At 53.4% G+C, this 24,681-nt stretch overlaps 1 protein-coding gene across 4 annotated transcripts in view; it reads left to right on the top strand.

Annotated features, from left to right (window-relative positions):
- Positions 1-2,779: 2,779 nt before the first annotated feature.
- Positions 2,780-24,681, top strand: part of CRHR2 (corticotropin releasing hormone receptor 2) — a 44,676-nt gene continuing 22,774 nt past the window's right edge. Inside the window, exons 1-3 of one of the 4 annotated variants that reach the window (XM_027539452.1) lie at positions 2,780-2,972; positions 12,681-12,771; positions 19,136-19,261. In XM_027539452.1, coding sequence (XP_027395253.1) covers positions 2,886-2,972; positions 12,681-12,771; positions 19,136-19,261 — 304 coding nt within the window. In that variant the 5' untranslated portion in view covers positions 2,780-2,885. Of the gene's footprint in view, positions 2,973-12,680; positions 12,772-18,716; positions 18,982-19,135; positions 19,262-24,681 lie in introns of those variants that run through there. The other 3 variants (XM_027539453.1, XM_027539455.1, XM_027539454.1) reach the window with 3 other exon arrangements.

The following is a 24,681-nucleotide window of genomic DNA, read 5'->3' as shown; positions in this document are numbered from 1 at the left end:
TCTGAGAGCAGAGAAGAGCTGTCCAGGGGACAATTTAGGGGCTCAAAAATGTTTGTATGTCTTGTATTGTTGTTGCTATATGTTTTTAAGCCATTCCATTTAGGAGGGCCAAGTCCAGACTTTCCTAACCTTCTGGGCTCCTGTAGGTCCCCAGCAATGAGATGAGAATTCCCATACAGCACTCATAAGGGAGGTGCTCCCAGAAGAGACTGGTAAGAGAGAGGGGACAGCAGGACAGAGAAGGGAAGGGAGACCCACAGCAGTGAGATGCCTGGGAGCCCCAACTGTTAATTACGTCTAGAGTTGGTTCACCTCCAGGCAAAGGAGCACCAGCCAGTCAATGGCAAAGCAAGCCCTTGGGGTTGGAAGATGTAAACTCCTGGGTTCCTGGGGATCAATTCCTACGTTGGTGCAAAATGTGGCTCTAGTTGTCCAAGAGATGCCCTCCAATGAACATTCAAGGCTGCGGAAGGACACCGATTTTGAAGCACACACAGAATCCCTGGCCAGAGAGGAATCAGGACCCAGCACCCTGTCTGCTCTGCAGACCCTCCTAGGACTAGAGCAGATCTAGCTTCCTTGCGGCCTGTCCTCCACCGCCTGGCCCTCCGCTGTCCCCACCCCAGCCAGACACCCAGGCCAGCCAGCTGTGCTTGCGTATCTCCTAGCTTCCGCCCTCCCTAACCCCACTTTAAATCATTCAAAAGTCTCCTGTAGCACATTTTCCCTGGAGTCCTCCATTACTCCCTGAGCTGCCATGCACCTTGTACCATCTCTCAGCTCCCTTCACAGTTAACTTACACCCAGATCTCATTGGCTCCACATCTGCTCCCTCTGCTGGCACTCTCTGCACAGGCAACGAGGCTGACCTTGAGGTCAGAGCCTCTGCTCTCTGCTCAACAGCACCCACTGTGAGTCTGGCCGCGGAGGTGCTGCTCCGGTAACATGGCTGAAAAGGACTGGTGATACTCATGATGACCCATCAACTCTCTTTCTGAGTCTCCCCACCCTTCAGTCAAAGTCCTGCTGAGTGGTCATCTCCTGCCAGGAGCCCTCTCTGACCAAGCCTATCTGACTGGGTCTGGTAAAGCTATATCCTGTCTCAGGGGTTTCCCCCTGTCACCTTCAAATGAACGGGGAGATCTGGTCGACTCTTGCTTTGCTTTCCCCATAAAGATGTCTCTGCACCACAGGAGCTAGACTTGGACAACAGAGGAGAAAGAGAAGAAGAAATAAAAAGAAGTGCCTCTAGCCTCCCTGCCAAGCTGGTTGGAGACCAACGTCATTCAAGGGCCTTCAGCAAACAATGTACATCAAGGAGGAGCCAGAGGCTCAGATTTAGACCCTAAGATTTCAGGGGAGGGCGATGTGGAAGCTGAAGGCACAGTCAGGAAGGGCTACCTGGAGGAAGAGGGTAGACGATGGGAGGACTTGAGGGACAGAAAAGTGTCCCAGGCAGAGACCAGCATGAACATAAACGGTCTAAGTTTCTTGAACTTGGGCTGCACCCTCCCGGGAAAGCTCAGTGCCTCACTAATCACATTCCTCAAATGCTTTCCCCTCGGATCCTAACAACATTGGAATTGTTGCTTAAGCTTTTTCAACTCTGCACACCAGGCCCACCTGTTGGGACAGAGAAGCTGCTTCAAGGGCTCCCAGAGAACTAGTCTCACCTCCAGCCCCAGTCTGGACCTGTCCCTGTCTGAGACCAGCATCACTCAGCCCTGCCTGGTATCAGGATCCCTGTAAAATCTACTGAAACATATCAATGCCTGGGCCCCATCCCAACCTATAAAAGCAGAGGCTCTGGGCGGGGCCTGGCATCACTGCATTTATTGTCCTTGTTTTTTTAATACAGTTTTTAGCCTTTTATTTTGAATTTACAGAATACTTGGAAGAATGATCCAAAGAATACACATGTAGTTGCTCACAGTTCCCAATTATTTACATTTTGCCTCATTTGGTATATTGTTCTCTTTATCACTATGCATGTATTTATGTGTGCATGTGTATGTGTATTTCTGAAGCATCTGAAAATAAGTTTGAGATATGGTGCCCCTGTAGCCCTAAATATTACTCCATAAGAACAAGACTCCACAGTGCAGTCATCAAAATCAGCAAGTTGAACATTGATACAGAGCTATTATTTAATTTGGCCTCCACATAGGAATTTCGATTGTCCCAATAGCCATAGTGTTAGTCTCTCAGTCATGTCAGACTCTTCGTGACCCCATGGACTGTAGCCCAGGAGTCTCCACTGTCCATGGAATTCTCCAGGCAAGGATACTGGAGTGGGTTGCCTTTCCCTTCTCCAGGGGAATCTTCCCAACCCAAGGATTGAGCTTGGGTCTCCTGTATTGCCGGCAGACCCTTTACTGTCTGAGCCAACAGGGAAGTCTCCAGTAGGCATGGTGCCTGTTAAAAGTTCCCCGGGACAATTAGAAGATGCGGGCAGGGCTAGAAAGCCTGGTGGGGATGCGATCTACCCAGCCTATTCAGTGCTCTGGCTACAACCAAGACCCCCTCCTCCCTTTCTCAGTTCCTCTCTCCCCGGAGCAGGGAGCTCCAGCCCTGGCAAAGGTGCCAGGCATTAACCCCTTCTCCGGGGGCAGAGACTGGGCTCTGGCTGCCTAGGCAGAAGCCGCTGCCCGGCGCCGTTATAAATAACCTGGAGGGGGCGGGCCTTGGGGCGGTGTCCCTGCGGGCGGGGGAGGCGGGAGATACCCCCAGTGCCCAGGGCGATACCTCGGCCGCCGGCGCGTTGGGGAGGGAGGGGCCCACTCCGCTCTGACCCGTAGCGGAGGACGGTGGGAGGCACCGGAGTCAAAGGGCGGGGCGGGACGGCCGCGCTGGGAGGTGGGCTCCTGTCCGCGGCCGCACAGGGCATGGGGGGTCCCGCGGGGCCCCCAAGCCTCCTCCACGTCCCGCACCGTGTCCTCTGTCTGCTCTGCCTTCTCCCGCCACTGCTTAAAGTAAGTGTCGGGTGTGGCGATGGGGGACTGTTCTCCGGGTGGGGGTGCTGGGAGCTGGAGCTCTGTGCTCTCCTGACTGCGAGGGGGCGAGGTGGAGGGTGGGGGGCTTACTGCTTAGTTACTGGATTTAGTTTCGCTCAGCCCTGTTAGCAGATGGATGGAAAAGGTCTTAGGACTTGGTGGCTGGCATGGAGTTGGGGATCCCTGCACACGGTGATGGGATGGAGATATCCTGCCTAAATGAGGGGGAAGGGGAGGGAGATGAAACTCTTAACACTAGCTAGGATGGGACTTAGCAGCCCTTGTGGATGAGCAGAGCATGCGGGGAGATGCCCTAGTGCGGGGAGATGCCCTAGTGTCTAGGACGTGCCCTTTCCTTAGGTCCAGGAATTCCTAGTCTCTGTCCACTTTGTCCCCTCTTCCATGGATTGCACTCCCCCTTCCTTGTAGGAGCCTCAAGTCCCTTCCTTACCCCATCCCGGTTCTGGTCCTTCCCCGAAAGGGATCCCCAGAGAGCTGTCCCCTATCTCCTGCAGGCAGGCCAGTCCCCACCCTCGTCTCAGTGCCTGAAACCAGGCATCCCTCAGTATCAAATGAGCAATGGAGCAAAGGGGACACCTGGGGGAACCAACCTTGCCAAGCATTTCTCAAAGCTTTAAGTATCTCCCCATGCCCAAATCTGTGGGTGTGCACACTGGCCAGAGTCAGGGTCTGCAGGTGGGAGCTGGGGGTGTTGAGATGGAAAAGAGCTGCACAGAAAGAGCTGAAGAAGTAGGGGTGAGGTTGGGAGGGAGTGATACCCAGAAATGGATGTGGGAGGAATTGATCTCTAACTCTTTCCCTATTTTACAGATGGGGAAACTGAGGTTCAGAGAGGGAGGGCCACTCTTTTCATGAAGAGCCACGACATTAAAAGTGTTCGAGGCCATGCAGGGCAAGGGTCAGAGCCAGGATGGAGGTCAGGAGGCCTGGTCCCATCCCCATATGTCACAGAGGACTCCTTGAGCGTCCACTGTCTGTGGCAAAGTGGTTTTGCCAATAGACCTGATCAAATCCCTGCTTTGCTGATTAGTGTTGTTACCTTGGGCAGGCTACTCACGTTTCCCCTCAGTTTCCTCCTGGGTAAAATGAGGATAGTTTTGGTGCTTAATGAATAAGGTTGTCATGAGGAATGGTTGTGACTGTGCCTGGCACGGAGTTAGCACTCAGTAAATACAGCTGGGGTTTTGTACCAGGCACTTGAGATGAAGACACGAGGGGCCCTGCCCTTCCAGGGGGTCTGGTTAGGTGGAAGACAGGACGGGGCACTGTGCCAAGTGTGGTCAGTGCCCCAGTGGTCAGATAGTCCCTGGACCTGCCAGGTCCTTTTAACAACATTGCAGGGAGGGGTGGAGGCTGTGGAGTAGATTCACTACTGCCCACAACCTCTCATTCCTACTCCTGATGTCTTCTCTGAGCTCTTTTGCCCCCTAGCACTTGTTCCCTGGGTGGGTGCCTTCTAAGAGAGCTGGTGTTAGGACCAGGGTTGCCCTTTGGCCCTGCCCCTCTGGGAGCCATGATTCCAACTGCCCAAGCTGGTTAGATGGAGAGGGTTGCTGGTTGCTGCCCCAGACTCCAGAGCAGGTGGAAGAGTCTGTGGGAGGTTACCCTGGGTCCCAGGGACGTAAGGACGGGGAACCTCAGAGGCAAGAGTCTGCTCTCCCCTTAGAGTCCACCCAGGCCCTGCCCCTAGCCCCACTGGATGGCCTGAGATTAGAAACTAGTTATCCACCCGAAGTTATCACTGCATAACTGCTAAAGAGCACTGTGGTCTCTCTAGCCCCAAAGAGCAGTCTTCCTTGCTCTGGGTCTTCGTAGTAATGCTATTTATTTCTGGATCCTTTTCCAGCTATTCTGAGATTTCTGTTGTCTATGAAAATAGAGTAAGTGACCTGGAGCAGGTGGTGGGGAAGTAAGGGAACCCAGGAGGGAACTGGCCTCCAGCCCTCTCATTTATTCAGTAATACTTTATTCAACCAGTATTTAAGGAGGATCATGTGTGGTAAAGACACAAGGGTGAAAACAGCCTTTACCCTATGAAGTTGATAGCCTAGAGCAGACATGAGCAGGAAGAAAATAATGGTGAAGAATTGTGTATTTACTACCTGGTCATGGGAACTGATGGCTCAGCAAGTAAAGAATCACCTGCAGTGCTGGAGACACCAGAGACACGGGTTCGTTTCCTGGCTTGGGAAGATCCCCTGGAGGAGGAAATGGCAACCCGCTCCAGTAGTCTTGCCTGGAGAATCCCATGGACAGAGGAGGCTGCTGGGCGACAGTCCAAAGGGTCTTAAAGAGTCTGATGTGACTGAGCGACTGACTAAGCACACACATGGGAGCTAAGAACAAGTGTGTGCAGATATAAGAGCCTCTGCCAGAATTGGGAGGAGATCTAGTGGGAGGTGGGCAGGATGGCGGGGTGGAGATGGGGTGGTCCTAGACAGGGACTGAGAAAAGAGCAAGCTAGAGGGAAGGCTCCAGGGTCCCAGCCCTGAGAAGAGATGGTATGAGGCTCCAGGGAGCATGGTGGTCCTGAGGGGACCGGATTTCTATCCCTGGGGAACTCAGAGCTCGCTGACCTGGGGAGGAGCCTGATCTCACAATTGCAGTTGTGAAAGTTCCAGCAGGCAGTTGAGTAGTGAGGATACCCTGGGCCAGCCCCCACTGCAAGGGCCTGGAGGAGCCAAGCCTTCACTCTGGTGCTGCTGGCTGCCCTCTGAGCCCTTGAGAAGCTACTTTGAAAGTAGGGCTGAAATCATACAGCCTTCTTGGGCACCAGACGCCATGCCAAGCCCTTTACTAAAACACTGGGAAGGTGGAGACATTTATTTACAGACGGAAATGGAGGGCAAGTAAGGCTAAGGAATATGCCACTGGATTCCAAAATCCTTGATTAAAACCGCCTCGCCCTCTGTGACACACTGGTAAAGAATCTGCCTGCCAATGAGGGAGACACAGGTTCAATCCCTGGGTCAGGAAGAATCCCTGAAGAAGGAAATGACAACCCACTCCAGTATCCCTGCTTAGAGAATCCCATGAATAGAAGAGCCTGGCAGGCTACAATCCGTGGGGTCACAAAGCCAGACACGACTTAGCGACTAGACAACAACAGCATCGCCCTCTGTGAAGATCCCAAGAGTCTTATTTGGGTCCAGATCCTCAGACATCTGGGCAACAAGACACTCCCTCAGGACCTCAGAACAACTTTTATTGCTTCCTGTGGGGTCCTCTGTCCCAAGAAGGCTCAGCAAAGGGGGAAAACACAGAGTCCAGAAGCCTGGACCCTCCCTAACCTGCACAGCCCTCTCCAAGACCGAGACCAGGGCCCTGCACACCCCCGCCCGCCCCCATACCCAGGGTCTACAGCGTGGGGGTGGGGAAGCTCAGGGGCCATTTACCAGAAGCTAATTTGTCTAATAACTCTTCTCCCAAATTCAAATACTCTCTGAGTGTTTTCTAACCTAATCAGCTAATTTAGTCTCTCCATTTTGGCCATTTTGTTGATGTTTTAGGATGTTTTTAAAAAACCAATTTGTCTGAGGGCAATGCCCATTTAATTTCATATTCCTAGTCAGTCTCAGATTTGCAGCACTTTATGAATTACAGGACTATTCTGTATTCTCTTAACTGTCATTTTCTACTTTATCTAATTTTCATCATTTTTAGGACTCCTCAGTCAGTTTGTCTCAGGTCATTGTATCCAAAATTTTATTTTTATAAGATGTCATTTCAAATCTTCCAGAGGGAGGGGTATATTATTCCATAATCTTATTTTGTTTATTCTCTTTAGCATCTGCACCACGCTTACCACATGCTCGATACTGTTCTAAGCCCTGACACACATTACTGCTTTTAAGCTTCACAACCACCCTGGGACATAAGATCACCATTTACCCCCATTTGACAGATGAGAAAGCTGAGGCAAGTTCACGTGGTCAGTCATCTACTGGTAGTAGGGCCAGGACTCAAAGGAGATAGACTGACTGAAGCTTCAGTTCTATTGATGAAAATGTAAGATATTCAGATACCAACACAATCAGAAAAAGGTGACTCTTAGGCAAACTGACATTAGATGAGTTGATCATTAAGAGATCATTTTAGGCCTTGTGACCTGTTATGAGACCTCTTCCTGCAGCTCCTGCCTTCCCTCCCCTCCCCCACCCGCTTTATCTCTCCCTGCTGGTCCCTCAGACATCTGTGTGCAGAGCCTGGCATGACACGGGACAGGGAAGAGGGACAGAGGTGAGAGAGGGACCATGAGCTTTCAGAGACCAGGGAGAACACTTGGCAAGGAGAGGCCTGGAAGTTTCTCCAGGCAAGCTGGTGGACTGGATGGGAGAATGGGACATCTTGGGCAGAGGGACCTGCTGAAACATGCGGGGAAGGGAGATCTGGCTGGAAGGCTGCTGTGAACTCCTGGGCTCTTCACTCAGAGGTCTGGGCAGCTGATTTTTTAGAACAGAGCACCCTCCAGAAAGCCTGCCCAGATACTCCAGAAAATAATCACCAGAAAAGAATCACTTCCTTCGTCTGACTGCCAGTCCCTCAGCCTCTGCCTCGGCCAGCCTCAGCTCCAGTATGGCCTCCACTGTGTCTGCTCTCCCCAACCTTTCTTCCCTCCCTTCTGCCCCTCTGTCTCCCTCTAGTCTTCCTCTCCTCCTCTCCCCTTTCTTCCCTCTCTCCTCCTTCCTTCCTCCCCTGTCCCCCAGTGCCCTCATCTCCTCCTCCTTCCCCGGGACAGGGACTGAGCTTCTCCTGCCTCTATTCTTAGCTCAGGCTCAATGAAACCGGTGAATGAAAGAGAACCCTGGGGAGGACTCCTCCCCCTCCCAGAGGAGTCCTCTCTGACCTTGGGCAGAGCAGGAGGAGGCAGGGTGGGAGCTCACCCCGTTCCCCTCCAGTTACTGGCAGCCTGGCTGCAGGACCTGTGGTCCCAAATCTCCCAGGCTTAGACCAGTGGCTAATTTTAGAGGAAGCCTTGTCACCAAGCCAGGAGGGAGCACTAGGCCGGGCCAGACCCCCTGGCTCCAGGGAGATGGCACCTTTCAAGCCCGCCTGACCCCTGGGGCACAGGTTCTGCCTGGACAGGGCCCAAGGGTGGAGAAAGAGCAGCTGGCAATTTGGCTTCAACCCACTGCCTCCTCCCCCTGCCAGGGCGACTCCCTCGCCCTCGTCTAAGGTGAGAGCTTCCGACTCCAGACACACCGAGACTGGGACTAGGACCCCAGCCATTCTCAAAGGGAGAATTCAGAAAGAAGGCTGCCTGGCAAGCAGGAAAACCCCAGAGCCTGAGCTCCCAGAGCTGGGGGTCAGGGTGCCACTCTACCTGGTGGAGGGGGCCGTGGTCTCATCCACACAGACATTTATTGAGCACCTGCTGTGTGCCAGGCTCTGGACTGGGAACTGTGACCTGGATGTGAGTCAAACAGACATGGCCCTGATGTCCGGCAGCCTGTAGCTTCATGGGGCAGGACTGAGGTGTAAGGACAGCTCTCTGCTGCTGTAACAGCCAAGAGCTAATCAGTACAGAAGCCCAAGGTGTCCACCACACAAGAGATAAAGGGGTCTCCAGGGGGCTCAGAGTCAGTTCCAGAAGCCAGACTTCTTGTCTCTCTTGAGCACAGCCCTGCCCAACTGACTGCGTCTGCCTCCTCTCCTGCCATGACCTAGCTCTCTGCCTGAAGCCCCCTACTCCAGTAGTGAGAGCAGCTTCTTACTCACTCTGTTTGGAGCCAGGGTCCTCCCAGCATCCATGGAGCACAGGCCTTTACTTTCTTACCCAGCTCTTCCGTGTGTATCTTAACCTACTAGACTGTCTGTCCAATCCTGCCTCTGCCCCTTACTTACTCATTGTGTGGCCTTGAGTGGTGACTTCACCACTCTGGCCCTCAGTTGCCTGACCTGTAAAATGGGATCATTACAGAGACCTCAGTGGCAGTTGTGAGGATTAAATGGGATTTGCTGAAGCATTCAGAGCTTAATCTAGGACATAGGAAATGCTGACTACACATCAAAGAAGCCTCTTTCCAACCCCCTGCTTTCTTTTTAAATTTTTATTTATTTTTGGCTGCATTGGTCTTCATTACTGGGGTGGGTTTTCTCCAGCTGCGGTGAGCACAGGCTAGTTTCTCGTTGATCTGTGCTGGCTTCTCATCGTGGTGGCTTCTCTTGTTGCAGAGCATGGGTGTCTAGGACAGGCAGGCTTCAGTAGTTGTGGCCTGTGGGCTTAAATGCCCCGTAGCATGTGGAATCTTTCTGGGCCAGGGATCGAACCTATGTCCCCTGCATCGGCAGGTGGATTCTTAACCGCCAGACCACCAGGGAAGTCCTGCCCTCTTAATAGCATCCCTAGACCAGAAGTTCGCTGCTTCCTGAGCAGGCCCTGTGCTTCCCTGCCTTTCAGCCTTTGCTTGCCCAACTCCTGCCCCTAGAATTTCTTTCTGCTCTTCTTACCCTTCCTCCTCCCTTGGACTCAACTTCCATGCCCAGTTTCCTCACCCAGCATCCATTGAGCACTTCTGAGCAGTGAGCCTGGTGAGGGAGGTGCAGATGTAGTTTCAGGGGCCACTGTCTGTAGAAGGGGCCTGCTGAGAGCTGAGGGGGAGCTGCACTGGCTGGAGAATGTGGAAGGTGGAACACAGGGTTTCCAGGAGGTTTTTCTAGAGGAGAAGGGCTTGATCCAGGCCATGGGACTCCCTCTAATGGGGTTTGAACCCTCTATCTCTGAACTCTCTAACTAGACCCCTCCTAGAGTCCATGGCAAGGGCTACCATGGAACATGTGCCTTCTATGTGCCAGCTCTTGACATTCAGCAATTTGTTTAATGCACACCAAATCCCAGGGGCCTGTATTATCCTCATTTCAAAGGAGGAGGCCAGGACTCAAGGAAGTTAGATAACTTGGCCAAGGCCACAGCGCTGAGGAGCAGCAACCCCAGAGCCCTGAATGTGGGCGTGTTTGCAGTCTGCCGCCTCTGACAGCTCATCACCCAGCCCTTGCGGGTATTTATTTGTGGCTGTGTCTCTGCTCTCCCTGGCCCACTGTGTGCTTTCTGAGGGCACCAGCCTCTTCTTCCTCCTGCCTGCCCACCTACCGCTCACCACCACCCACAGCAGCGGCTGTGTCCAAAATAGGCACCTCCAGAGTATGCTGCAGGTCTGAGCTGAGTCAGATCCACCCAACCGGCTCCTTGAAGAGAATGAATGTCTTTGCCAGCTTAGAAGGAGAGGGAGCCCAGATCTGGGAGTTATTCCAAACCCTTTCTGATCTGCTCACCATTTTGCCCACGCTTGAACAGCACACATCGATACTGAGCATAGCGGCTGTGCCCCCCTCTTTACTCAGCAAGAAGACTCAGCTGTGGCCTCAGATCACAGCGACTGATGCAAGGACAGCCCCACAATGCCCGAATCCCACTGGAGGATGTCCTGCGTCCCTGTCCGTGAGCTTAGCACATGTGTTCAGACTCCCACCTAAAGCTGAACATGAGATGCCTGAGTGACTGGGCCATAGTGTGGCCTTTGGGGGCTTTGAGAGAAGGAGCTTGCATCTAAGATGCAATATCTGGTCGGTCAGAGCCCACCATCAATGCCGAGCACCTCTGCATTGAGCATTGCTCCTCCAGTGACCTCCAGAGGCTGGTGGCTTCCTAGGAACTCACCCCATCCCCCAAATAAACTGTTACCAGCTGCTTCTCAAACAAAGAGAAGGGGGCTGGAAAGGGGTAATGGGTCAGGCCTAGCACCCGCACTTCCCCAGACCAGCTGAGGGTGGGACACCAGAGTTCTTGGAGGATGTTGGGACCCAGAGTGTCCCTCCCCAGCCCACCTCACCCCTGGCAGGTGGCTCTCTGGGCAGTTGGGCCTTCCTGATGCCCAAGAAGCTGACACTGGGTAGCTCCTGGCATCCCTGGGATATGTGAACAAGACCATGGTCCCCAGTGTCTGTCCTGCAAGCCAAATGGCCAGAGCTCCTGGCCGACAGCTCAGGAAGCTCCCTATAGTGCACTCACACTATATGCATATTAGTCACATACACAAGCACACACCCTGCACAGACATATACATGCCCCGCACACATACCCCTTATGCACACTAACCTCACACACAGGACTTGTGCTCCCCAGCAGTTCCTTCTGCCCTTAGCCCTGTGGAGCCAGTTGACAGAACCCAGGAGCAGTGAGTGCTTGTGGGTGCTGGCTGTGCCGCCCTCACTCTCCCATCTGACCAAGCGGGGTCATTAATTAGGAGCTCCAGGCCGGTGTGGTGAGGGTGAGCGTGTGGCCTCCAGCCCCAGCACAGGAAATGGACTAAGCCTGATGTGAAGAACGTGATGTTTGAGGGCTGTCCAGCTCTGGTCCTGGGAATATTGTAGGGCAAACATTGACCCAGCTGCCAGGGAGGGAGCATCTGACAGGCAGGAGAAAGGGGAGGGGCTGCCCACTACAGGGGCAGTCCTTTCTAGAATCAGGAATATCAGTGTTGGGGTGGTGCAAAAGTCATCTCATATACACACATGCAAGTGCACACACTCACGCACACTGGTCATAGGATAAGAACAGTGGTGGTCTTGGAAAGAATGGGAGACAATGGTTAGAACTGTAGAGGGCATTGCTTTTGTTCAGTCTCACACCATGCATTTCCCAGCCTGTTTTTTGCACATGTGTTGTTGTCTATCTATGACACCACCCTTACCCTTACGGCACCACCTCTATCCCAGCACCACCGTTATCAACTGGGCAAACTCCTACTCAACCTTCAAAGCCCACATCAGTGTGACTTCCTCTGTAATGCTACCCCATTCCTTTTAAGCAAATTATAGACACTGTAACAAGTTAGTTATCTATCCATCTTTCCCACCAGAAGATGGTCCCCTCGAGGACAGAGATAACCACATCTACTTTATCCCTCCATATTTAGCATTCCCTCATGACTTTTTCAGGAGATGTGATCCTGGGTGGTTTCTCTTTTGGATGGGATTGCCATTGTTACAACAACCATATTTGTTCCCAGGCAAGTCTCTACAATGGCACCGTGGTTCCTTCCTTTCCCCCTACTCTTCCTTCTGGCTGCCCCCAACATGCCACCTCTTCCAGGAAGCCTCCCCTGTCTTCCCAAGTTCAAGTTAGGAGTCTCTTCCACATATTAACCTTTGTAAATTTCTGTTTACCTGTGTGACAGGGAAACAAACTATCCACCTTCTCCCATCTCTTCTGAGCCTCCAAGTCTAGGGGGTCCCTACCTGACCTGGGACTACTTTGAAGACTCCCACTGTGTCCCCCAGCCAGGGCCTGACACATGTCAGGGTTGTACAGTGTTTGCTGGGGGATTGAAGGGCTGGTGGACACCCCCACTCCAGCTTTGCCAACAGAAGAGCACAGGGCACATCCCATCCTGGGGAGGAAACCTTTAAGGGCTGAGGGATGGACAGAGCATGTTCTTCTCTGGGGCACCAAGCCTCACTAGACCACCTCTAAGGCTTTTTCAGGGTTCCAGGCCTGGCCAGGCTGCTGGTCTGCTGTGTGGGGCCTTGAACTTTCCCTCCTCTTTTTTTCTCTGTACAATATAGAGGAGTAAGGGACAGGACAGGGCGGGGCAGGGAGCAGGGAGGGGTAGACATATGCTGTCACTGTCTAGCCAGAGCCTGACCTTCATCCCTCTTGTCCTCTAGGTGGGGTCCAGCCAGGCACCCAGAGACCAGCCTGTGTGGGCACTGCTGGAACAGTACTGCCACTCCATCAAGACCCTCACCAACCTTTCAGGTATGCCAGCCTCTTGCCACCACCTGCAGCAGACCCTGGGAAATGAGGGCGAGCCTCTGGTCCTGGAGGAGAAGCCAGCCAAGCCAGGCTCAGCGGGTGGTAGATAGAGACAGGCTTCCAGGCCTGGGCCTTGGGTCTGTCCTTGGGCAGCCCCCTTCCCCACTGGGGCACAGGTCACTGATGAAGAAGGGCTTGGCCGGGAGTCCTCCTCCAGCTCCTGGCTCCCTATGTCTGTGCCTAAGGAAGTGGCTGGGCTGGCATTCAGGTGCCCAAGGAGAGGGCACCTCTCTGCTTCAGACTCCAGCAGAAGGTGTAAAATACATTCCCCGTTGCCGTGGCTACAGGTGTCACCTCCTGGTAAGAACCTGTGAAGTAGCAGCTGGGTCCCTGAGTTCTGACCCCTTAGAGTTTCCTGGCAGCTGATTCAGAGTCAGGGGCAGCCACTGCAGAGCTCAGAAGAGCCCTGGGTCTTCACAGGCTCTGGAAAGACATCCCCAAGGCTCCACCCAATGTCCCAGCCTTCTCGGGGCTGCATCTACAGAGGCAACAAGGAAGGAGGAGGGCTGCAGTGTCCCTGGGATCTGGAGCTACTGCCAGAGCAAAAGGAGACAAGAGTGCTGGCCAGAACTGGGACTTGGCACCAAATGCAGCTCGAGTCACACATCAAGGGGAAAACCCTGTCACCTGCCCTCCTTACAATGGGGTGGTCAAGAACCCAGGTGCTTGGGTCAGACAGACCCGATCCCATATCTGGATCCTAGCTCCTCCACCTAACAGCTGCGTGACCCTGAACAAGTCACCTGACCCATCGTATTAATTTGCTTGTTAGTCACTCAGTCGTGTTCAACATTTTGTGACCCCACAGACTATAGCCCACCAGGCTCCTCTGTCCATGGAATTCTCCAGACAAGAATACTGGAGTGGGTTGCCATTGCCTCCTGCAGGGGATCTTCCCCATCCAGGGATCAAATCCCGGTCTCCTGTACCGCAGGCAGATTCTTTAGCGTCTGAACCACCAGGGAAGCCCATTAATTTGTTTGGGCTGCCGTAAAATACCACAGACGGGTTAGTTTAAACAACGCAATCACAAGGCCTCCCCTGGTTGACTTGTAATATCATTCATCCAATTTATAAATGGAATATGTAATATATGTATATATTTAATTTGGAAAAAGATATTTTTAAAAATCGAAGAGGACTATTAATGCCCATTATCCCACAACCCAGGAATTTTTTAATGTTTCTATCTGCCAGAAGTTTATCACACCATAGAGTCTCATGTTTTTTCTTTTTTCTTTTTCCACAAAACCAGGATGATCCTGTGTCTACAGTTCTGTAACCTGCTTTTTCTTCTTGTAACTCAGAGTGAACATTTCCCTGTGTCATTAATTATTCATTCACCACATTGCTGGTGGTGCTGCCTAGCAGCCACGGTGGGGACGCATCATCCCTCATTAACCACGCCCCTGCAGTGGGCGGTACTGGCTGTTAGGATGCCCTTGAACTTCAGGAATAGTTTCTCTGGTCCCCACATGATAGGTATCTCCTTTTAGGTGTCCACCAATTGAGAAAATGCATTTTGACTAACCTAAAGCTCAGAAACAAGTAAAACCAAACAACCTATTGTTTAGATATATGTACATGTGATAAAACTGAAAAAACTAAGAGCAAAGGAATGATAAATGCAACATTCAAAAGAATGTTCCCTCTGAGGAAGGAGTGTATAGATAAATTTGTAAGTGATTGGTAATGATCTAGTTTTGGATTGGGCAATAGATCATTATATGTGCTACTACATACAAACTTCCATAACAGAAAAGACTAAAATGAAATAAAGTTGGGCCATGTATAGGCTAATGATGACAAAGGGTCATGAATCAAAGACTATGATCATTTAAATTGCATGACCCTAAGGTCCAAATAAAGAAAAAAAAACACATAATCACAAGAGACTTCAGGCAGGCTTTAAATGGATTATTTCTGTTTTATTCATCACAGAGGAATCTAATAGAGCATATACTGTAAGTTGTAAGGCATATTATTTTTTTAGTCCATAGGCAATGTAAGAGTGCAAATGGAATCAAGGATCCTTGGAAATAACTCCCTAATCACACACACACACACACACACACACACTCACACACATACACCAGGACTGGTCATATGTGAAGAGACCCTTGGATCTCAGGAGACAGGGCTTCTGCCAAAGCATCCATTCCTTCAGTGTTGATTTGCTGAGCACAAGCATGAAGCACTCTGATGGGTGCTGGGACTGGTTAGTGAACATGACCAGCCCTGCCTTCCACAATAGAGAAACTAATAACCTTGATGTGATATAGACTAGCCCCCAGCAGACCAAGGCATGGAGAAGAGCCACCCACCCCAGATAAGACAAAGGAGGTGGGGGCTAAGCTGAACATTAGAAGGGCAGATGGGAGTCAGCTGGGTTAACCGGAATAGAGCGGTAAGGGCATTCCTGGCAGAGGGAACAGCACATGTGAAGGAATGGAGGTAGAGAATGTTCCAAGGGAATGGCGAGTGGACCCAAAGGGCATCTCAAGTTAAGCATGAGGAGAGGATGGGGAATAGACAATCATGAAGAGCGCTGTTTGCGGTGCTAAAGAGCTGGGCTTCGTCCCAAGGGCAATGGAGAGCTGCTCTTGCAAGAAGTCACACAATCTTAGAAAAATCACTTCCTCTGCCCAGTGGAGGAAGCAGGGAGCCCAGTCTGGCTGCTGTGGAGAGGAGGATGGCCTGGGAGGGGTTGGAGGGGGAAATTCCTTTTCTTCCTCTGGGCCTCCATTTGGCCATCTATAAATGAGAGTGTGGGGTTAGACAGTTGCCAGGGGCTCTTCCTGCTCCTCAGCCTGGTCCCGTGGCTCCACTTGAAGACACCAGGCCATCTCCCCTGTGCCAAGGTGAAGTGAGGTGGGATGGAGAAGGAGTGTCTGGCCTGGCCTGGGGCACCATCCCCAGTGCCACAGAGCAAGAGTGGGGCACCTTCTGGCCTCTCCCAAGCCTTCCATGCCCTCAGAAGCCCCACTGTAACTACAGTGAACCCCACAGCCTGTCCCAGTTCTGTATACTCTTCAGCCTGACTGAGCACAGCCCTCAGACATGCAAAGTCTATCCCCTTAAATCCTGTTTTCTAGCGGATACCTGATGGGTGGTGGGATGAGTGAGATAAAGTGTGTACTGTGCAGACTCGTGACTGTGTGAGATGCCGTGTGTGTTTCCATTATGCTCTGCACACCTATCCGGTGTTCAGCTGAACCCTGGAGCACCTGGATTGCCACTGCAGCTGCCATCAGAGGTGGGCCAGAGGTACCTGCCCCCACGCTGCCCATGACACACAGGTTTCTCCTCCAGCACCTGTCACACTTCCCTATAACTTATTTGCTACCTCTCCCACCAGCCTAGGGGCATACAGACTGTCCCGAATACCTCTGCCCCAGTGCCTGGCCTGGGGGCTCACCTCCATCCCAGGGACCTCCCACCCACCTCTGCTTCCTTAGCTAGCAAAAAGGCCCAAACTTTAAGGGTAGTTGGAGTTCATCTAGGTGAGGAAAGTTTTTGCTCTTTACAATTTCTTCCTCATTTACTTATTTGTAAACACTAAAATGAGCTGTAAAATCCATTTGTTCCAAAGCTGATCCTTTTTTCATTTTCCTCTGTCACATCTAGAATAGTAGACAATCGTGCTGGTGATAATAAACTCCACGATGAAATGGCACTGCATTCTGGAGGCCAGGGCCTCTTGGGTCTCTGGGCCTGTGCTCAGGTCCCGACTGTCCCATCAAGATGCAGAATGGTCTTTAGCTCTGCCCCTGAAATGGTCACTTCCCAGAGGAACCTTTATCACATGTGCTCTCCAGTTAAGAGCAGTCCAAGTCACCCAGGCCAACCTTCCATCCTGCATGTGAGACATTAAGTCCTTGGCCTCTGGTCACTGGGCACTCACCTCCCCCTGAGACAGCTGCTTTTCCTGTGCGGTGGCCCTGGTGATGAACAGGTTAATAACTTTAGCTTGGGCTCTCCTTTCCCTCTGTGCTGCGATCACTGTGTGGAGCACCCTCCTTTGTGCATGAATGAGACTACTTCACAATGAAGAAATGGGCTGATCCTGCCAGCCACAGTCTAGCCTATGGGGGACAAGTCCTGTGCAGCAGGGCTTGGTCTGGGACCCAGGCCGAGTCTCAGCCTGGCACTGGCGACAGGACTTTGCCTAGGGTTGGGGTTGGGACCCAACTGATCCTCGCCTGTTCCTGGCACTGGTTATTAGGGACAGTAAGGGACCTCTGCCTCTGCAGCTGCCCAGAGCTGAGCCAAGGGCTCTGTCCATTTAAAAGGCAGAGGATAGACCTGGCTGGCTGATCTGAACCTCGTACCTGCCAATCAGCTGGCCCCAGAGAGATTCCCGAGCTTGCTCCCTGGCTCTGCCTGGGCAATGAGAGCAGCATTAATATGGAGGCTGGTGAGACTGGAGCACACAAACACAGCCCAGTCTGCCTCTCCCCTCTCCCTGCTCAGGGAATAATGCTGGCTCAGGATGCTCTCAGCCTTCTCTTGCAGCTTTGTTCCCAGTGAAAGATGGCAGGAAGGACTAGGACTAGCCACCCTGGGGCTTCCAGTCCAGCTGGGACTGGGTCCCAGCTCTCCCTGCCCTCTAAAGATAAAGGCACACACATACAAATTCACACACATGTACATCTCCCTCAGTCTTTGCATCTCATAACTCAGGACCAGAGTCTCAGGGCTGGGAGGGGCCTTTGAGAACATTTCACTGATGGAGAAACTGCCCCAGAAGAGAGGGTGAGAATTGGGGTAACATGCAGGAGAGCAGAGACAAAGGCAGGCCTGAATCCAGCCTGAGTTGAGGTGAACCACATCTCAGGCCCTGTGTCTTGAGCCCAGATCCCCCCCCCACCCGCCTCAGTAGACCTGAGCAGTGGACCTGCCCTGGCACTCAGAATGGAGCCACAGGGAGTTAAGAAGCAGGCAGTCCTGAGGGGCCTGGGCAAATTCCAGATAAAGGTTTTCAGCTCCTCCACACTTGCTGTGGGGTCTGATCTCCCCTCCACACTTAACTTAAACACACACACACCCTGCTGTGGAAACCAGTTTCAGGTTGTCCTGCCCAAGCCAAGAGGAAAAGAGGTTCTCACTTCTCGTTTTATTCCCTCTGAAACCCAGGGCAGTAAGACCTGGGTGTTTGAGGTTCTTCAGATAATTTCAGTCAGTTTCTCCCCTGGACTTCCCCATTTCAGTGAATGGCAACACAACTCCTGCCCCCAGTCACCCAAGCGGGAGACCTGGCATTACCCCTGCCTCCTGGCTCCTGTTGGAATCCACCCACCCACCCCTCTCTCCAGTCCTGCCTCACCAGGGCTGGTTTTCCCGGAAATCCCTCCCCACCCTAACCCCCATGGGCTGGTACAGGTCTGCACCTATTCAAGCCTCTTGATCTCGCCAGCCTCTTTCGTGGCTCCCTTGATTCCCTCGATGCCCCTCCAATCCACTCCTTTCCCAGAGGCCACGGAGGCTTTTCTAGAGTGCAGATCTGCTCGTGGGCTCTCCACTCCCTGTCATCCCCTCCAGTGTCCTCGCTCAAGGAGAAGAAACAAATGGCGAGACACCGAAGGAGAAGAAACACGAGGCAAGCTTCTGGGGCGGGCGGGCGCGCTTTCCTGCCCCCTGCAGCCCCCGGAACTCGACCCTCGGGCAGATCATTCCGCCACCCAAGGCCCACACTGTCCATTCCCGCCGCCCTCCTCCGGACCTGGTCTGAGCCGGAGAAGGCGGATTCCGGGTTGGACTAGTGGGCCGGGGGCGGGAGCCTGGGCCGGGCAGAGAGGAGCCGTCCGGCCCCGCCCCCTGGTGCAGCCATTGGCCGCGACTGAGCGGGTGGACCCGCAGCCGGGTGCGTTCTGCGGCTCCTCTCCGCTAAGGTCCAGACTTGGCAGTTCCCGACGTTCGACCGCAGTGCCAGGAGGCTGTTGGCAGGTCAGGGCTGGGCGAGAGAAGCCAAGACTCTGCGCTGTCTCAGCCACTCACTCTCGAACCCAGCCCCTGGCAGCCACGCTGGGCGCGCGTGGCTCCGGGGCGCAATGGACGCGGCACTGCTCCACAGCCTGCTGGAGACCAACTGCAGCCTGGAGCTGGCCGAAGAGCTGGTTTTGGACGGCTGGGGGCTGCCCCTGCACCCCGAGGGTAGGCGAGAGCCGAGCAGACCCGGGCGGCGCAGGCTTCTTGCCTGGCGCGTTGGGTGCGCTCGGGTCCCCGCGCTCGAGCGCCTCGCGCCCTGCGGCGCCCCGCGGGCCCCAGCAGCCCCTCTGATCCCCGCTCCGCTCTCTCCCATCACCAGGTCCCTACTCCTACTGCAACACGACCTTGGACCAGATCGGGACGTGCTGGCCTCGGAGCTCGGCCGGAGCCCTGGTGGAGAGGCCGTGCCCCGAGTACTTCAACGGTGTCAAGTATAACACGACCCGTGAGTGTTCCTGGGACCCTCCGCCGTGGGCTCAACACCTGGCTCCCAGGAGGGCGGTTTAGAGGGTAGCGAGGGCTCCGAAGCCAGCGTCGAAGACCTGAGAGCCGCGGCACGGTCATAGCGCCGGCGTTAAAGACATAATATTAGGGGCGCTCCCTCTGCCCTAACCTCGCCGTAGCTTCAGACCTCGTTAAGACAGTGATTTGCCCACGATTCCCGTGCTCCATGCGCTGAGAACCCAGAAAGAGGAGAAGGAAATCCTTCCCTTTGAAAACAAATATCTTTCCCACATTATATACTCTGGTGCCTGAAGTTTCTCCGTTAGGGTTTCTCTTTGTTTAGCCGATTTCCGCCCCGCATCTCCCCGGGGCGGTGGGGAGGGATGGGGCGCCCAGGATATGTTCCCAAACCCCAGGGTGAGTGCGGTGGTCAGACTCTGCTGTGGGAGAAGGGGAGAGCAGGAGGCAGGGAAGATGGGGTGAGGCTTGTGTTGGGGCTGGGCATGCAAAGTGTAGCTGTTTCTGGACCAGAGTGTGGGGTGTAGTCTCTTCCCTACCTGGATGCCCTGGGACTGGCTCACTGGGCTGTGAGTCAGGGGCAGTGGTCAGCATTACTCCTGCCACCCAGCGTGGTGTCTCAATCAGGCCCACCCCCCACCTCCTGGGGAGAACAGCCTGTGCCCCTCTTCCTCCTGGCAAATCACTGGCTAGCTTGCCACTCTGTGGAGGACAGCAGCAGATGCTCCAGGAGTCACACAGCATCCAGATGGGGTGGTTCTGTATGGGCTCTGGGAGGGGAAGGGGGTGCCTGAGTCTACGCCCTGTGGAAGGTCCAATGGGAGCCAAGTGGCAGTGTCTTGTGAAGCTGTGGGATGCAGCATCACTAGCCCACCCTGAAGGGCCACTCACATCTCCAGCCCCACCCACACCAGCAAAGAGCCTTCTGAGATGCTAGGCAGCAATGGAGGGCACCTGTTTGTCTGAAGCCCCTCATCCTGGAAACATCATAGCAACCTCTGTGTGTCTGAATAGTAGCATAGCTCCCCCACCAGCTCACTCATGCACGCTCTCTCGCGCGCTCTCTCTCTCTCTCTCTCACACACACACACACACACACGTATGTCTGTCCAAACTCATACCTTCACCCAGAGAGATGGTTAGTGGGCTAGACTGCAGCCTCTGCATCTAGTGCTAAGCAGCATTGCCCTGTCTGCACCAGCGGAGGGCTCTGGTGGGCCCAGAGAGCAGCTTGCTTGGAGGAGTCCAGTGGTAGTGGTGCTCCTAACGGAAGGGGGTGGGAGACCTAGTGGGGCTGCTGAGGAAGATTTCTGAGTCATCTGACCACGCTTCCTACCCATGATTAAGATAGACCTTCCAGGGAGGAGGTGAGGTCCCCGATCCAGGAGATGCACAAGCAGAAGGAACGGCTTCCATGCTTCCAGTCCTGAGATTATAAAACTATGTTTTTAGGATCCTATGAGCTCTGTGGGGTGGGGCAGTGGAAATCAGGGTCCCTGATTCAGTCTGAGCCAGAGATAAATGCTAAGTGAGGTGATGCGGCTCTTTGCCCCTCAGCCTGTGGATCTGAGGCAGCCCTGCTCTGGTTCCCACCCCGGCCTGGGCTGTCCCCTTTCTCTCCAACCCACCTGGAGCCCCCGAGGACAGGGCCTGGGTCTCTTCTCTTCAAACAGTTTATTAAACAGCTACTGTGTGCCAGCCACTGCACTGGCATTGAGGCCCTCACTCACAATTGCAACAGACAAAAGGATACAGAGTAAGAAATGCCATGATAGGGGAATGCAAAGGGACTGTGGATGAGGAGGAACGTGGGAGGGGAGATGGGGAAGGCTTCCCAAAGGGGGTGTTGCAGCACCTCCCACACCACTCACACCATGTCAGATGAGAAGCCAAGAAAAGGTCAGGGCGCCACCAAGGTTGGCACATGTAGTGCCGATTAGCCCCTGGTACTAATGAACCACTGTCTCCATTTGGACCAAGTACTGCCCACAGTCTGACTCCTGGTGAATGGGAGAAGCATGGGGGCAGAAGGAGCATTGCTATTAATCAGTGTGATAGCTGAGGTGTGAAGAGCTGAGGCAGCTAATGTCAATGGCGATGATTGATTTCTCTCCTCCCCTGCTTCCTGGCCACTGCTTCCTTCTGCTCTGCTAAAGTGGGATCTTTCCTGGACAAAGAAGGACACAGGGAGGAAAAGAGGTCCTAGAGAAGCCTGGGGGAAGAGGTACAAGGGTCCTGGCTCTCTTCCTGCCCAATTTTGTTATGCTGCAGCCAGATCCCTGCTGAAGCCTCATAGTTTAGAGGGCAGGCATTGTCCAGGTGGGACAGCAGCTTAGGCATTAGTCCTTGTGAACTTTCACCCACTCAGCTGAGCACAGAGAATCGGCCACCAAACTCCCAAATGTGGACCATGGTCCAGGTGCCAGCTACCACTGAGAGAGCTTGGCATACATGACCTCCCACGTTCCCACCTCCCTAAGGCCCCTGAGGTATGGCCTGCTCTTGTGCCCATATTGCAGATGAGAAAGCTGAGGCTCAGAGATGTGAATGGGATTTTAGCAGGTGAAAGAGTCGTAAGTCTAGGGGAAGAGATGGGAGCATGCTTTGTGCCTCAGGACTGGCTGGTGTTATGTGGAGTACAGGTAGTAGGAGAAAGAAGCAAATGAGAGCAGACTGGTGGGTGTTGGTCAAGTGATGTAGGGCATCGCATAGGACTTCACCTTTGGTGTGGCAGGGAGCCTGGGGCCGCTTGTAAAGGGAGGAGTTCAGCTTCAGGGCTCAGAGTCTCTGGCCACAAGAGGAGGGGTTAGGAGCCACTGTAACTGACCTAGGTCAAGTGGAGGCTGCAGAAGCAAAGGAGGACACATCTGTAACTGACAAGACTAGCGTGGGACAGGAAGGGGGAGGAGTCAGGGACCACATCAGGAAATCAATGAGCACAGATAAGTATATGTGGACTCTGGGGAGCTGGAGGGACATCTGAATGAAGATGCAGCGGAGAAGGCAATTGGCTGGACGAGGAAGCCCAGGCAAGTGCCTTGGGCTGGAGACAAGGTATTCGAGAGTTCTTATGTGGTTAGCAAACAGCCACAGCAGTGAGTGTGGGAGGCTTGATCAGAGCCTTGTTATTCTTACCCAGAGACTATTTCTGGATGCAGCAATGGCCAAGGGAAGAGAAGAGACTTGTTCAAGGCCACTTACGGTAGTCTGTGGCAGAACTGAGTTAAGTGTCCGTGTGTCTGAGTCCCCTCCCGTGTTCTCCCCACCTCCACGTCACTGCTTCAGCGGCCCAGGTTCTGCACTGTCGTTTGACCTGTTAACACATTGATCTTTACAATCAGCCAATGGTAGAGACATAGTCTTATCCTCATATTACACATGAGGAAACTGAGGCACCGAGGAGTGACTTTGCCAAAGTCACACAGCTTATAACAGGACAAGGATTCTAGCTAAGGCTCTGCTGCCTCTGAGGAAGCAACTCTGACGGACTAAGCAGAGAAGGGATTTGTTGACAGGATATCGGGAAGTTTATGTAATTATTGGATAGGATGGAAAATCAGATATGGGGTCCCCAGCCAAGAACTGAGAGCAGAGCTGGCCTAGTGAGGGAACCCCCACTCTCTCTGAGTGGGCCTTGACAATGCTGTGAGCCCTGGTCACCAGAGGGGCCTCAGCCCTGCCGTCGTCACTGCCTTAGGATCTCCAGCTTCCTGTAGTGGTCCTCAGGAAGCCTTCTCCCCATCTCCATTTTGTGGGCTCCCAGCTCACTGATTTCCTTGGTGCCAGAGCATCTGAGGAAGTAGGGGAAGGGGGGACTGGGGTTCCCCAGTCCAGCTCTGGCTACAGGGGAGCCTAGAAGGGGAGGGCCTTTCATTTCAGCTCTATGGCAGGAGGTGTTCTCTGCACCCCACCTCCCAGGTTTCCCTGTGCCCATATGGGAAGCAGGTTCAAATTCTGGGCCACCTGAAACTAACATAATATCCATACACAGTGGAACCTGGAGCAAGCCCCACTGCCTTCTCAGGCCCCAGCGCCCCTGTCCCAGGGAGAAGGCACATGGTTTACTCAGCGGTGGTTTGGCCGGAGGTGGGCACTGTGTTCCATTTTCCTCCCACCTCTCACCTGTGTTCACTCTGGTGCCCATCTCTGTGCACGTGTCTCTCTCAGTGTTTCTCTCTTTGTCTCCATGACTCTGTTTTTGTTTCTATGTTTGGTTCTGTCTCTGGGTGTATATTCTCAATGTCTCTTTCTGTGTGTATGACTCTGTGTATTTCTCAGTCTCTCTTTTGTTTTCTATCTATGTGGTTCTCTCCCACCTTAGCTCCATCTTCCCTCTCTGTACTCCCCTCCATCTCCCCACATCCTCTGTCTCTCCCTCCTCCCATTGCTCACTCTACCTGCCCTGCTCTGACACCTCCTCTTGCCTGTCACTGTGGTCCTCGTGGCTGCAAAGGAGGGTCCTGCAACCACATGGGCAGGGTCATTTTCCTCCTGTGGAATCTCTAAGCCCAGCCTGGCTCAGCCTCAGCTCCTTGACCTCAGGCTCCCACCAGGTCCTGTTGAGAATGGTAGGCCCATCAATACTGAAGGATCTGCCACGGTGGGGAAGAGACACTCCACCTAATTCAACCCCATGGGGAGGACTGGGGTCCCCACCTCCCAGAACCCCACTCTAGAGACATGCTGAAGACCTGGTTGTATTAAAATGGAAACACATAAACTAGATGGTCTCCAGCCACAGGGGTCTTCCTCCTGGGTCTGCCTGCTTGTACTTGGGAACCAGGGGTGATGAAAAAGGCTAAGCCCTGTCCTCAGAGAGCCCCAGGGTGCTTAAAGACCAAGCTCACCCAAATCAGCCATCAGGGATTGGAAAGATAAGCCTGATGAGCACTGGAGCATTCCTGGAAAGCTTCCTGGAGGTGTGGGGGCGGGGGCAGGACTGGTTCTTGAGATCTTGAAGCAGTGGGGACACCACATTTGCTTGAGAACAGGCCTGGTGCCAGGGTGGACCCTCAGCTCCAGAGTCCCAGGAAGATGGCCCTCTGCATTGAGAAATAGAAGCTGTGACTCCAGGAACTCATGTCTGCATTCCTAGTCCCCAGTGAGACCCAACCACACCCTGAGCCCTGAAGCCCAAGGATCAGCAGTCACCCTTTTGAGAACTGTCCCCTGCTGGGAGAGAGGGAAAGTTGGATGCCTCATCACTGAGGGTTTGGCTGAGGGAAGGAGGAGGAAAGAAAGATAGCAGAAAAGGATGCCTCTCTGGCCATCCAAACACCTGAGAATTTCTGTGCTGAGTCTGGTACTCCCCTCCCTTGCTGCTTAAGACTGGGAGATGCTTGGTCCAGAGAGTAAAAGATACTTACCCAAGGTTCCACAGAAAGCCAGGGCTCTGAACAGTCT

This window comes from Bos indicus x Bos taurus, chromosome 4 (genome assembly GCF_003369695.1).
Source record: "Bos indicus x Bos taurus breed Angus x Brahman F1 hybrid chromosome 4, Bos_hybrid_MaternalHap_v2.0, whole genome shotgun sequence".
Classification (NCBI taxonomy): Eukaryota; Metazoa; Chordata; class Mammalia; order Artiodactyla; family Bovidae; genus Bos; species Bos indicus x Bos taurus.
This window is presented reverse-complemented; position numbering and strand designations above follow the sequence as displayed.